This window comes from Hydra vulgaris, chromosome 11, assembly GCF_038396675.1.
Source record: "Hydra vulgaris chromosome 11, alternate assembly HydraT2T_AEP".
Lineage (NCBI taxonomy): Eukaryota > Metazoa > Cnidaria > Hydrozoa > Anthoathecata > Hydridae > Hydra > Hydra vulgaris.
Window position 1 is genome coordinate 25488497 of NC_088930.1, and position 16504 is coordinate 25505000.

Below are 16504 nucleotides of genomic sequence, written 5' to 3' on the forward strand. Positions count from 1 at the left end.
TGTTGTATTTGGCAAGTATTTTACATTAAAACCAAGAATATATTTAATGAATAAATTTCATTAAATATATTCTTGCATGATTAAATTTCGAGAACACTTGTACCTGATAAAAAGTTTAGAAAATAAATGCTGTTAATTAAACTTTCATAAGGTTTGCTACCGGCCGTTTTTACAAAAATCTCACCCAACGATCTCACATTTTTTTTGAATAAAATTTGGATGGCATAGCATTGACAACTAATTTAGATTCGAATATAATAAATCTCTTTAAAAGCATAACAAACTATATATCAATAGATAGCTAAACAAATAAACTTTTTAAATAAATATGTTTTTAACACTCATTGAACAATAACAAATGCAAAGTGCTTAAAACAATTGTTTTATAAATAGTAATTAAAACATAAAGTCCAAAACAAAACTCATTTAATGTATAAAAAAATGTTTTTCAGAGGACGTTTTTAATTACTTAGCTAAATACTTATACACTTCTACGAGTTAAATTTTACACTGTCAATGCTGCTTTATTTTAGAACTTAATTTAAACCCTGCTGAAGAGGATCGTACGATCCTGTTGCCGAAAACCATTTAACAATACAAAAATTATAAACCAATTATTTCAAAAAAAATATTAAATGAAAAGTAAATTGAAAAAATAACTTTTTTCAGTTTGTTTTTGAAAGTAGAAAAGTTCCAACTTTGGGAAAACTCAAAATTTTTTAAAACTATTTGGTTCCACAAAAAAGCTCCACAATAAGATATAAGAGACTTTCCAAAATTTGTATGCGAATAATGTTGATAAATAAGATGTCATTTCTTAGGTCATATTTGTTCTTGGGCTTTATTGCATATAAATTTTGAAAAGATATAGGAGTTAAGTTTATCTTACATTTAAATATAAAGCAAAGAATGTTAAAATTTAGTTGGTATATATTAAAAATACTCATTTTGAATAAAAGTGGTTTTGCATAAGTAAAACAATCTTTAAAGTTTATTAGTTGTGATAAATGCTTCTGTTGCCGATAAAGAGGATCTAATTGACTTTTTTTAGCACTACCCGATGTGATATTTGAATAATTTAGATGGCATTGAATAAGTGAGTAATAAAGTTGAATAAATGCGTGTCTATTTACAAAACTTCTCGCTTTATATACCCCAATATTTTTTGAAACTTTATTGCGCAATGTTTTAATATGATTTTTCCACATAAGGTTTTCATCAATAAGAACACCAAGAATTAGTATAACTTTTGATTGTTTTATTTGAATATTATCTATATATATTTGAGGCATATCATTTGGCAAAAGATATTTTTTGGATTTTGGATGAAATAGAGTCCATTTAGTTTTTTCTATGTTAATTGATAACTTATTTGACTTAAACCATTTTGAAATTTTAATTAGCTCTATGCTAGTGTTATTAAATAGTGTTATGATATTATTGCTAGACAGAAAAAAGTTTGTGTCATCAGCAAACATTATTGTTTTTAGATTTGAGGCATTATAAAGATCATTATGATAAATGAGAAAAAGAAGTGGTCCTAGTATAGACCCTTGGGGGACACCACATGTTATATTTAGTAAATTTGTAGTAGAGAATATATCAATTTGCACATACTGTTTACAATCGCTTAAATAACTCTTAAGTAATTTTGGAAAATTAACACAGATTCTATAATTTTTTAGTTTAGAATTTTATGATCTATTGTATCGAAGGCTTTTGATAGATCTATGAACACTGCTAGAGTAAATTGTGATTTTTCAAACGAATCTGCAATATTTCTAGTCAGATAAAGCATAGTGTGTTCAGTCAAATTACTTTTTTAAAACCCATATTGTGTTGTATTTTATTTTTAGAAAGATGGTCATAAATTTTATTGTAAAGGATCCTTTCAAAAATCTTTGAAAAACAGGAAGTACAGAAATTGGACAATAATTAGTTATATTTGATAGTTCCCCTCCCCCTCCCTCTCCTCCTCCTCCTCCTTTAAATACTGATGTAACTTTGGCTATCTTTAGTTGATCAGGAAATATACCTTGTTTTATTGAACAACTAAAGACCTGAAAGATTATTGTTTTTATGATCTTTCAGGTCTTTAGTTTAGTCTTTTACAATTATAATGTTACCATTTATTTGATCTGGGTCTATCGCTTTATTGATTTTTAGCATTTTGTAAGCACATTCTAACTTTTTAATGGAAAATTCAAGGTTATTAAGTAAAGAAATTATTGGAAGATTAAAATCATTTATTGTGTTAGTTATAATTGGAATATTTTTTGCTAAATTTGGACCAATAGTTACAAAAAAGTTATTTATTTGATTTGCTATCTCATTAGGATTATATAAAAAAACATTGTTTTTAATTTTGGTAAGTTGCATGTATTAATTTTTTGATTGCCAGTAATTTCATTTAAAATTTGCCATGTGTGTTAAGCATTATTCTTAAACTTCTCTAATAAGTTTGAATAGTAATTGTTTTTTAAGTTTTTTTTTGAAATTTCCTTATTTTTATCTGGTTTTGACTTTGAATACATGGTGCAGAAAAAGTTCCCATATAAAAGCATAATTAAAAAAAATTATCTGTATGGTGTTTTCAATATAAAATGTTTTTAGTATTTTTTTGTATTACTTCGTATTCTTTTAGTATTTTTTAGTGTTATTTTGTTTTAAATTAAAGTGTAATTTGTTTCTTGTCTTGTACAGGAACTTTTGCTGTTTTTGCTGTTTATATTTTTGTATGGGAACTTTTTCCGCACCCTGTACTTTATATACAATTTTTGTTTAACTTTGGAAACTTCTAAAGAATGAGTTATAAACTATATTTACTTCCGACGAAAAATTTATATGTCTCCAATGTAGTAATCATAGTTGTTCATTAAATGATGCAATATTTACTTTACTGAAACAGTGTTTTATGATATAATTGTTCAATATCAGTATTTATTGAAAAGAAAATAGGAAAATGATCTAAAACATCATTTTTAATTAACCCTTTTTTAAGAGATTCATTAAAAGTGTCTGTTGTCATAATATTATCTATTAAGGATACTGACTTTAAAGTTACTCTTGTTGGTTTATTAATTAGCGGAATTGCATCGTTTTCAAATAAATCATTATAAAAACTATTAATTTTGGAATTTCTAAATTAAATTAGAATGCGTCTAAATTTATGTCACCAATTATGTAATTTAATTTCTTTTCTATTGTACATTTTTTTATAATATCAGTGATTAAAAAGGACTTGAAACTATTTATTTCACCAGATGGTGGGCATTAACAGCAACTTAAAAGTATATTTTTAGTTTTTTTGGCTAAAATTTCAATTGTTAAAACCTCTTTATCGGCATCAGAAATACTCATGTCAGGTCTATTTATAAACCGCATTCCTTCACTTACATAAAAAAGTACTCCAGCGCCTCGTTTATTTGTTTTACATGCTAAAGATACAGAATTAAAACCTGGCAGGTGAAGATTCGAGTTAGGTATAGCCTCATCAGAACTACACCAAATTTCTGTTAGGCATATAACATTAAAGATATTTAAAGTTTCCTCAATATAATTCTTAAAATTTTCAAAATTCTTATTTAAACTTCTTATGTTAAAATGTATCACATTTAAGCGATCTCGCTCAAGAAGTTCTTTTAGTTCATTGTTATAAAAGTAAGAACAATTGTTTAACAAAGCACCTGCTTTACTAAAATAAATTGAATCAATGTTATTGTTTATTGTTTGAAAAAAGTCATAAGAATTAAACTCAAAATTGTTTACATGTTTTGAGTCCATTTTTTAGTTTTTAAATATAGAACTAAAAGAATTTCGGTAAGAAATTAAGCATAAGATAAATGTAAATGTTACATTCATTTAAAAATATCAAGTTAATAATTTGAAGAATAAAAAAATTAAAAATATCCTGTAAAATATTAAGTATCAAAAAATAAAAAATAAAAAACTAATTTAAACTTGGCGATTTTTTGCGTCAAATGATAAGTTTGTCGTAGGAGATAAACACGTACTTTCCTTGTTCTCTTCCTCTTAACATTTTATCTCTTAAATCTTTTCATGTTTGAACAGTTTCGTAAAAGAGATCCTTGTTGATATAAATGTTCATGTCAATTATATGTGTCTAGAGTGGAAATTAATATACAAAATAAGATAAATTGTGAAGCATACTGGAAAGATGCTACCAGCGACTTGCGGTCAAAATTTCAAAAAATCAAAAGCTGTTTTAGCACTTTGCGGTAGTGTTAAATAGTACAAAATAATTTTTTTAACAGAATTTTAATAAGGATAATAATCATTTAATAATAATAAATATAACAAAAAATAGTTTATAGCAATAGACGAGCTTAAAATATCTTTAATATTTTATTCAAAATTTTAATGCGAACTTCGGGAAATTTAGAAAACAAAACAACTAAAGAAATTTTACAGTAATTTATGATGAAAAAAAAACTTTTATATATTAATAAGTAACTAAAAAAATTCTTTAGTAATCTATAATAATAAAAAAAAAAAATTTCTATAATTTGATAAAAAAAAAGATTTTTTCAGAATTCTTATCGAAATTCTACAATGATGTCATTTACTAAAACTCTTTGGAATTAAACACGCTTGAATAAATTATAAAGTCTGTAGATTGCGGCGTATATTTTAAAGGCTTTGAGAGACGGGCTAAAATGGATACAACAAAGTTTGTTTTTCTTGGTGTACTTTTATTATTTTGTTTTACATAAATAAATTCTGCCCAAACATTTTTTTTTATCATTCTCTTTAATATGAACACAACTTGTCTCGGCACTTTGGGACCCCTTTAATGTAAGGCCAAAATTTAAGTCTTTAGCCTTGAAAATGTTTGCATAGGCCTTGGCCTTAAAACTCTTGTTTTTGGCCTTGACCTTGAAACTCTTGGTGTTGGCTTTGCTATTTTTGGCCTTGTTAACAACTCTGTGTATATATATTGATTATATATATATATTTATATATACAGCTGTAACAATAGTTTTTTTTGTATAGATTTTTTCTGTATAGTTTTATTTTATATAATTTTTTAACGAAAAAACTATATCTGTATTTCACCTGAGGATTGCAACGTTGTGAAAATCACGTCGTTTTATTTTTCTAATATGTATATATATATATATATATATATGTATATATATATATATATATATATATATATATATATATATATATATATATATATATATATATATATATATATATATATATATAAATATATAGATTACAATAGGAATTACCTCTTGTATAAATTATAAATATAGAAAAGTATAATAAATATAAGTAAACAAAATATAAAGCATAATTCTATGTTGAATAACAACTAAACATAGCAAATAATAATTTATAAATGTTTAAATCTGCTCTACATAAGGGCTTCAAAATTGTGTAATTTTTTGACTATCTTGTAATAGAAATGAAATATCAATGTATGGAAATGATAGAACAATGCCTAAAGATGATAATAAAACACAAACTTTAAAAATAAAATTTTTTCCACCCTGTGAGATCAAAAAATACTAAGAAAAATTAAAACAGCAATGCATCAAAGTTTGTAATTGTCATATAGCCAAGAGATGAAATAATTGTTCTTGTCTTCATTTTCTTTATTTCAAGATATTTTTTGTAACAATAAATGATTTTAAAATTAATAAAAGACAACTAAACTTTTAAAAATTATTAAAACAGTAAATAAGGATGGGATCATTATAAATGAAATGTCTCATTTTTCCCTGCTGTCTCATTTTATCCTGTCTTACTCTAAGTCTTTTTACTTACTTTGACTATTCCTAATAAACATTTATTGAAAAATAGGAGCAACTTTATTATTTTTAATTCTGGTAATTCTAGAATTGAATCCTGGTAATTTTATAATCTTGTCCCATTGATTCTGCAATCTAATCCTGGTGATTTTATAATCTAATCATGGTGATTCTATAATCTTATCATAGTGATTCTATAATCTAATTAAAAGCTTTTAGAATGATCCAGTCTTTTTTGATTGGCAACTCTTCATTATTTTGCTGAACTATGAACTAGTTTAGCCTTAATACTATTTTAATATTTTACTTTTTTGTGTTTCTTAACTTTTTTAACTAAAGATTATTGAAATCAAGTTTATTTGATTATCACAAATTTGTTCATTTTCTTTTGTAGGCTATTCAGTTTCTAGTGGAAATTTTACTGGTAATGAATATGGAGGTAATTATATAAATCAAATAAATAAATAAAAGTAACAGCTATAAATATTATAAGATATTATAAAGTATAAATAAAACATAATAACATTAAGGAATTCCTAATATGTAATAATAATGCCTTAAACCTTTAAAACTCATGCAAACCATGTTATTTTAAAAAGATTATGCATGATCAACATTAGCTAAAGAGACAAAAGAAAAAATGTTTACAGATTAATAAAAGACCTTTAGAGGGAAATATCTTTGTTTTGTTTCTAATCTTTAAGCTTCTAACCATGCAACATGCAACATCTAGAGAGGACCAAGAAGGGCCAAGTTTAAAAGTGTTCCTTAATAAATTTTTATTTTAAAAAAAAACAGTTCACTTTTAACTATTAAAGTTAGGATTTACTCAGAAATAAGATTATAAAACAAGAAAATGATCAACAGAAGACTTAAAAAGCTGTAAATTTAGTGGTAAGATTGTCAAGTAAATTGTTATGCAAATGGGAAACATTATGCAGATGGTAAACATTATGCAAATGAAACAATATGCAGATGGGAAACCAATTTATTATTATTATTATTATTATTATTATTATTATTATTATTATTATTATTAGAAAGGAAAGTTATATCAAAAGAATTTATTAAAAGTTTCAGTTAAAAGTAATATCTCACCACATCTTATACACAATAAAATATTTTCGTTATTATGGTTATAACAAATTATCAGTAGAAAAAGAAATTTATTTTCAGAGTTGTTCAACTCAAGATGGTATATTAGAAGACTCAAAAACTAAAAATGTTTATCTAATAGTTGATACAGAATGTAATGAAAGTTATTTTATTAAGTAATTTCTGTTAAAATAAAAGTTAAAAAATCTGTCAAAGAAAAAAAGTTGAAGATTTATTCAATATTTAGCCAGCAGAAAAAAAATAAAAAATTTCTTCTGTTGTCTTTTTCTTCACATAAATTTAGTGCGAAAACTGTATGGTGAGAAGCTTGAACTTAATTATTGTTTTTCTCAAGTTCTATCCTTGACAAATTTATTTAACCAACATTTTTTTATTTTTGAAGTATTGCCACTTTTTTTGTAGAACGTTTTTACTCAAGTGACAAGTTGTTTATTTGCTAAAGCATTAAAATAAACATTGTATAAAGTTTGACATATAAATAAAGATTGCAATATATGAATGACTCCATTTTTCTTTTTCTTTTAACACTAAGTTGCAAGTCTTAGTCTATGCTTCATCTATAATTTGTTGCTTCAACTATATTCTTTTATAATAAGTTTTAATAATAATTTTTTGTTACTTTATGATGAGTTAATGAAATATGATAATTTTAATGATTAATAATAATTGAACTATGATAAATAATAATAATAATAATAATTGAACTATAATAAATAATAGTAGTATATATTTTTTTCAAGTTTATTTTTCTGTATAAAAAGTTTTTTTGATGACATTATTATAGATGTTGTTGGTGGTGCTCCACGAGCTAATAATCTTAAAGGAATGGTAATTAAATTATTTAATCTTTAGTTTTGAAACTATGAATTATATATATATATATATATATATATATATATATATATATATATATATATATATATATATATATATATATGTATATATATATATATATATGTATATATATATATATATACATATATATATATATATATATACATATATATATATATATATATATGTATATATATATATATGTATATATATATATATACATATATATATATATATATTAGGGCTGGTACTGATTAATTTTTTTTTGTTCGATTAATCGTCTAAAATTCTAATCGATTAATTTCGATTAATTCTGAAGTCGACAGAATAACCTGCTTTTCACCACTGGTGAGGTGAAGTTGTTATCGGTAAACGTTAACTAACTACAGTATTCACAAACGTTAACAAACAAGACACTTAATGCCTGCTATACTGTATTCAGTTTAATTGACAAGTACAAGTAGGCATCACTTTAGCCAGTCACGTAAACAAATGAGGATGTTAACGTTTTCTGGAAGTAGACAAGATCGCAGTTTGTTGACAATGTACCCTGACGAACTAAACAGTCTTTCACAAGGAACAGAAGTGGGAGGTACACACAGAATTGTCTGCACAAAACTGCTCAGGTTAGGGTAACGATGCCTGTTCAGTTGCCACCACATGAGGGGATTCTCAGTTTCTGGAATTACACCTTCTTCTTGATATCGTGTAAGCTCAGCCAGTGAGCCATGTACTGTTTGTGATTCATCTGATGAGGATTGCGATTCCGAGTCGCTGACCAACAGAGTAAGTTTCAGTTTCTTACGCACTAGTTCTGATGCCTCGCCAGTGCTGGTAGTAGTTTCACGTTCAGCTCTCTGTCTTTGTTACAGTACACCCGAAATGCATTAGAAAGTATTGTCCAAACTGCTTCACGTTTCTCTCTTGAGAGACAGCTGAGTTTCTTGTAACGTGGGTCTAATGCCACAGCCATTTGCAACGTTGGCAATGCATTAATGTTTTCAATGCGACCTGAGAAGTCATTTAGTGTTGCAGATTTAAAACGTGCTATATACCCTGGATCGTCATCATTAACCCGCAGAAGTCTGCGCAAAAATGCTTCTAACGGAAGTACAGCCGAACATGTAGCATACTGTTCACTACCAATATACTCAGCAGCATCTGCAAGTGGACCCAATACCGAGACAAATTTTGACATTTTCTCCCAGTCCAACTCCCTTAGTTTATCTCCAGTGTAATTCTCGGGATGGTCAATATGATACTGCTTAATGGCATCTTTCACTTCCAGCAATCTGGCTAATCTTAGGTAGGTACTGTTCCACCGCGTAGCTACATCCTGCTGCAATTTGTGAAACTTCACATCGTCAGACCTGTTAGAGGTACTGGCTTGGCTGGCCTTTAGCTCTGATGTATTCCTTGAACTGCGCTTAAAATGTCCAACTAGGTGTCGACATTTAGCCAGAATAGGAGATGAATCAGCTGCTTTCAAACCTGCTAGTATGCTCAGTTGAAGACAGTGTGCAATACACGGTATATGGCTGTAATCCGTCCGTCCTATAGCAGCAACCATATTTCATGCACTGTCCGTTACGATACAGCTAATTTTTTCAGCAATGTTCCACGTTGCGGCAAACTCTTCATAGAAACTGGCAACATTATCAGCAGTGTGCCTTTCTTCAATATTTAGGCAAGCTAAAGCGACAGACGTCAGTTTCCTCTCAGAATCAATCCAATGACCTGTTATCCCATAGTACGATTCATTGTTGGTGGAGGTCCAAAAGTCAGTACGTAGAGCAATACTATGAATGCATTCTAGAGCTTTCTTGTGCTCATTCAACTTCTCATTGTACATCTCTCCAATGACAGTGTCGATTGTACGGCGACTGGGCAAAGTATAAGTCTGGTTTTGAAGGGCAATACGAAGCACCGCCTCTAGTCCAGCATCTTCTACAATTGCTGTTGGACGTCCAGAACTGGCAATCCAATGAGCTATTGCCACCTTCAGGTCGGCTGAGACCTTTTCACTGACAGGCTTGTTTGACTGACACGTAAATAAATTGATGATTGATTTTATCTGAGGGGTCATCTTACGTTCACTGTCGACAACCTGTTGATATTTCAGAGGAAGCTTGTGCTGAAGGTGATAAGTCAGCGATGTGTTTGAGCCACGGAAAACAAACTGTTTATTGCAGTGAACGCTGTATATTTTGTCACCTTCATCTACTTTACCATCAGCATTCAACTTGAAAACAAAATGCTTGCTTAACTTTCCAGTTAAATGTTTGACAGAAACGTTGCTTTCATTAGTTGCCGCAGCCATATTTGCAAAACAAACTTTGTTTACTTTAGAAACGGATATAGAAATGTAAGATAATGTTCCCAGGTCAGTAAGTATTTTAAAATATGACAAAATTTTTAGTCAAGATTTTCAAGATACGCGCTTTCAAAATTAATTTTATATTTATCGAATTCTATTGAAAAATTCTAAATTTAATACTCTTTTTCGTCATGGCTAATGACTTTGAAACAATTGATTTTGAAAAGTTGCGTTTAGACGTTTTTAAAACTTTTAAAACTGAAAATAACTTGAAGTCCTGTCTGTACTATTTTAATTATAATTATAATCTTGTTTATATATTTTGACTAAGGAAACTTGTAAATATCACTATTATAAATTACGAAACTTGTAAATATATATATGTACAGCAAAAAAAAAAAAAAAAATAAGTAACGGAAAACTGGCAAAAATTAATCGAAATATTACTGATTAAAGAAATTTTAATCGATTAAATAAATTAGCGATTAATCGATTAATTAATCGTTAATTTTCACAGCCCTAATATATATATATACATATATGCAGGCATTAAAGCCCACAACTCTGCAGGCATTAAAGCCCACAACTTTTGCCTTTCTCAATCCCTAACTCAAATAGTCAACTTTCCAACTCGCTTTCCTGACAACCCTAATCATTTACCTTCTCTACTCGACTTATGTCTTGTTTCTGATCCTAGTCAGTGCTCAGTTTCTCCACATTCACCCTTAGGTGCTTCTGATCACAGTTTGATCTCTTTAAAACTAATATCTCATTCTTCTTCATCACCTGAATACCCCTACTATCGAACCTCTTACAACTACAGTAAAGCTGACTGGGATTCTTTCCGTGATTTTCTTCGTGATGGCCCTTGGGTAGAAATCTTTCGACTTCCTGTCGACAAATGTGCTTCTTATATAACTTCGTGGATTCAGGCTGGCATGGAATCTTTTATTCCCTCTCGACGATTCCAGGTCAAGCCTCACTCTCCTCCATGGTTTTCCTCACACTGTGCTGCTGCGATTGCCAATCGAAACCGTTACTTCCATATTTATCAGCAAAACAATTCTCCAGAAAACAGACGTCTGTTTATTACTGCTAGAAACAACTGTAAAAAGGTTTTGTCTAACGCCAAAACCCGCTATTCTCAGGTCATGAAATCTCGTATCTCATCTCAAAAATTAGGCTCTCGTGACTTCTGGAGAATCTTTAATAATATCAATAATAAGGGCAAATCTATAATTCCACCTCTCTTGTATGGTTCAGACTTTGTCACCTCACCTAAAGACAAAGCCGAACTGTTTGCTAAAAACTTTTCATCAATATCATCTCTTGATTCCACTAATTGCGTTCTACCTGATATTGCCAACAAACAGGTTGATTCATTGCTTGACATTCATATCACTTCAGCATCTGTATCTAAAGTGATTTCCTGTCTAGACCCTTCTACAGCTTGTGGCCCAGACAACATACCTGTTATTGTCTTGCAGAAGTGTTCTCCAGAGCTGTCGTCTATACTCTCAAAACTATTCAACAAGTGCTTATCAGAGTCTTGTTTTCCAGCCTGCTGGAAAGTGGCATCTGTTATTCCTATCTTCAAAAATTCTGGGGAGCGATCTGATTCGTCTAACTACCGTCCCATAAGTCTTCTTCCTATCATAAGCAAGGTTTTTGAATCTTTAATTAACAAACACTTAATTTCTCATCTTGAATCTAATAACTTACTTTCTGACCATCAATATGGATTTCGATCTTCTCGTTCTACAGCTGATTTGCTAACAGTAATAACTGACAGGTTTTATCGTGCATTAGATGAAGGTGGAGAGGTTAAGGCCATCGCTCTTGACATTTCAAAAGCTTTTGATAAAGTTTGGCATGCTGGTCTTCTCCATAAGCTTTCTTCTTATGGTGTATCCGGCAACATCTTTAAGATCATTGAATCCTTCCTTTCCAATCGTAGCATAAAAGTTGTTCTCGATGGACAACACTCTTCTTCTTATTCTGTAACTTCAGGGGTTCCTCAAGGTTCTATCCTTGGCCCTATACTCTTTTTAATTTACATTAACGATCTTCCAGATATTCTCACATCTAAGGTGGCATTGTTTGCTGATGATACTACCATTTATTCTTGTCGTGATAAGAAACCAACACCCTCTGATTGCCTGGAGGGGGCATTTGAGCTTGAAAAGGATCTCACTTCTGCTACAGCATGGGGCTCACAGTGGCTGGTGAACTTTAATTCAGATAAAACTCAATTTTTTTCAGCCAATCGTTATCGCAATAATTTAGATCTTCCTATATTTATGAACGGTGATGTACTCGATGAGTCACCTACTCTTCATCTTCTAGGATTAACTCTTACTTCCAATCTTTCTTGGAAACCATATATCAAATCGGTTGCAAAATTAGCATCTGCTAAGGTTGCATCTCTTTATCGAGCTCGCCACTTTCTTACTCTGGATTCTATTCTCTACCTCTATAAATCTCAAATCCGGCCTTGTATGGAATACTGTTGCCATATCTGGGGCGGATCTTCTAATGATGCCCTTTCTCTTTTAGACAAGGTGCAAAAACGCATTGTAAACATAGTTGGACCTGCTCTTGCAGCCAACCTTCAACCATTATCACATCGTCGTAATGTTGCTTCTCTTTCTCTTTTCTACAAATACTATAATGGGCACTGCTCGAAAGAGCTAACGTCTCTTGTGCCATCTACTAAAATTCATTCTCGTGTTACTCGTCATTCAATTAAGTGTCATCCTTTTTCTGTGACTGTTCCTAAGTGCTCCAAAAACGCTTATTCGTCTAGTTTTTTTCCTCGAACATCAGCTCTTTGGAATTCGCTTCCTTCATCTTGCTTTCCTGATTCATATAATTTGCAATCTTTTAAATCGTCCGGCAATCGTTATCTTGCTCTACAATCTTCATCTTTTCTCTTACAGTAACTTCCAACTTTAATTAGTGGCTGCTTGCAGCCTTGTTGGAAGCGAAGATGTTTAAAAAAAAAAAAAAAAAAAAAAAAAAATATATATATATATATATATATATATATATATATATATATATATATATATATATATATATATATATATATGTATTTTTTTTATAAGTTGCCTATTTGTGAGTGTGTGTGTGGGAGTGTGTGATACATCATCACTAGTTTAAATATATCTTTAATATTCTTCATTATTCTTATGTACTCATTGAACATAAAATTATATTGTATTTTTGTATGAAAAAAATGTGTTGCTAAATTACAAGATAGATTAAAATCACAATAAAACAAATTATTTTATTTTGTCTTTAAATACATTAAAATAGAAAAAATGAAAGAAATAAAAAAAAGTTTTCAGTTTAATATTTCATTTCCAATTACCTTATGACGTCCTGATTACCTCACAATCTTATAATTACCATTATTACTCTCAGAATTAGATCTCATTATTACATTATGATTCTCTTACATAAAGTTTTATCAACAATTTTCTTTAAAAACTGTAAAAAAAAACTTTATACTTGTTTTATTTTTAAAATAATCTTCATTTATGGTATCAAAAGTTTGTGTAGCTTTCATACAAATAATGTGACAGTTCTCTTACCTTTTTTATTTTTAATTGAATTATGAAAAGATATAAAACAAATTTTTTTTTTGAAGAGCTAATAAAAGCCTAAAGAATTAAACTCAAATCAACCTCCACTGCAACACATTATGTTAAAGTTGTTTATGAACAGAATATTTTTTTTTACCTTTTGTTCTTTACAAAAAAAGTTTTTACCTTTTACTTTCTCCATCAATATAAAAACTTTAATACTTTGGTACCTTTTTATACATTTTACATAAGTGCAATGAAACTTATCATTATTTAAAAGAGTTGAATAAAAGAAAACTTTTTAATACTTAAATTCATTAATAAATAAAACATGAAAACATTTATAATGAATAAAATATTATTTATATATAATCTTATCATAACAATTATATCATAAATTTATTTATATTTACTTGATGTTTATTATTGAAATTTATATTTACTTATTTACTTGATAAGTAAATATAAATAAATCCATAGTCATTATAACAGTTAGTCTGGTTAGTAGGATAATTTTAATAAGGTTCAAATGCTTTCGAATAATAGAAGTTAAAGTTTTGAAGTTATGTTGAAAATAGTTTATTGTGTCGAGACTACTAACTAGTGTACAAATTTAATTTTTTTTGTCATTAAGAAAATAACAAAAAAGAATAAAATATTTTGCTGATTTTAAAAAAAAAAAAAAAAAAAAAAAACTTTATATGTTTTTGAGAGACCTCTCTCCACGTGCTTTGATGATTGCAATTTATTGACTCAATAACACTCTTAGACTTATATGAAGAAATATATTAGTTGAAGTTTAAACTAAAAGCAATCCTGTTAATAAAATTTCAACACAATTTAAAATACCACTTAAACAAATAGTTATAGCACTTAAGGTTAATGTTTCTTAAAAATTTATTTTAATTTACCTGGTGCCAGTTTCTGCAACAAAATGGCCTATTCCGGTACCCATAACAAAAGCCGAATTACCAGGTAACCTTGTCTGAACCGGGTACCCGGCACATTACTAGTTGCTTGCAGCCTTGTTGGAAGTTCTACTCCATGGTTTTTACCCTCTTGTGCAGCTGCTATATCTAATCGTAATCTTTTTTTTTTCATCTTTTTCCAAAGAACAACTTTCTTGAGAACAAATTGCTATTTAATATTGCAAGAAATCGATGTAAAAGGTGCTATCAGATACTAAGCTCTATTATTCTCTGTTCACTAAATCTTGTATCTTATCTCAGAGGTAAGGCTCTAAGCCACTAATCTTGCATTCTTTTTGAAAAATAGACTTAATCTTATGTGTTCTAAGAAGAAATTTGGGCAAGTATGAAGGTCCCAGTTAAGATCCTTATAAAATAAATCTGACATGTGATTCCACAAAATGTGATTATCAGTATTCCACATGTAATTTTCCCTTTACCGAAAGAAAAATGTAATTTCAAATAGTTTTTATCAAAAGTGGAGATTCAGCTATTAAATATATATTGATCATCATCAGCAAATTTGCTTTTGATGCAACAGGTAAATTTAACTTTTTTATTAATTTTTTGTATATCTGTCATAAAATCTGGAAAAAAGATAAGGCATCATCAATTATATTTACCACTAAATATTTCATTAAGGAACAGTGTGAACGTAGTCCATATTACTAAATTTCAAAAAAGTGTCACTAAAATTTACATCCTACTCAAGTTTTTTTAAGCAAATAGATTTGACCAATAAAGCAATGGTTACAGTGTGTGCTTTAGATTTAAGAGGTATTTGCATGACTGGTAATAAAGTAGGTTTGAACTATATAATTAAATCTTCCGCAACTGCTTAGGTAATATCATTATATCTTTTTGAAGCACCTAAAAAATGCTGATGAAGAAAAATTTTATCTGAATAAGAAAAACTGTTTATACAGGTATAGAAGCTGATCCTAATTCTTTGGTAATAAACAAAAATGAAGATAAACTTGGTGATGAAATGCTTTTAACTGGGAGATTTAATGCAGGTAGTGAACCTGGTTCAAGAGTAGTTTTAATTGGATTGACAACTAACATGTTAGCCTTATAATGCTTTTCACAAATAAACGGTATATATATTTCCTTGATTTAGGTTTTTAGGCTTTTATCTATTACTTTATCTTTAGTTTTAATGAATCAAACTTTTTTTCATCACCATTGGATGAAACATTAGTGGATGGTATCATAAAAAGTGACCTTTATTTCTTTTAGTAGTAGCACAGCCTAAAATGAAACAATTAGCATGACATTTACAAAAAACAAGAATAAATCAACAATCTCTTTGTAGATATTCTTCTTAATGTGCCTTTGTTCAAAATCCAGTCTACTAAATAGTTTGCACAAACAGTGCACACTATTTAGTAGACTGAATTCTAAAAATATGCTAACAGTAAGAGAAATAATAGAACTCTTCAAATGGTCAGTATTTTATGACTATGATAAATCTTGCATTAAGGTTACCTTGAGAGGTAACCTCAAGAGGCAATAATTTTAGTAAATACTGTTTTTACATAAAGTATCAGTATAATCTGTATTGTTAAAGGTCAAAAAAGTTGAGGCTTATGCTGCTACTTATTAAAAAAATGGTGAGGCATGTTACACTGAGCTATGTTATAAGTAAATTAGGATAAGTTAAGTTATTGGGTAAAGTCATGTTTAAATTAGTTAGATTAGGGTGTATTAAGGAGTAAGTTTGGGTCAAGTTTTTTTTATCCTGGTCATTTTTTTAATAACATTTTTTCAATATCTCCCAGAGGCAGATCAAGAAATTATTGTTATGCTCTCTTTTCAACCTTATGACTCCAAAATACTTACTTTGACAAACAAAGTCCCAGCACTGAGAGACAAGTTGCAAGTGCACTTAAATGTTACAGG

At 28.8% G+C, this 16504-nt stretch overlaps 1 protein-coding gene across 2 annotated transcripts in view; it reads left to right on the top strand.

Moving 5' to 3' along the window:
- LOC101239034 (integrin alpha-8) overlaps window positions 1–16504 on the top strand; it is a 125819-nt gene that overhangs the window by 31239 nt on the left and 78076 nt on the right. For both annotated transcript variants that reach the window (XR_010641858.1, XM_065810573.1), the window contains exons 6-7: window positions 6175–6219; window positions 7681–7724. Coding sequence is in view for 1 of the 2 variants with exons in the window: in XM_065810573.1 (XP_065666645.1) it covers window positions 6175–6219; window positions 7681–7724 (89 nt within the window). In the remaining variant the exon portion in view is untranslated. The remainder of the gene's footprint in view (window positions 1–6174; window positions 6220–7680; window positions 7725–16504) is intronic.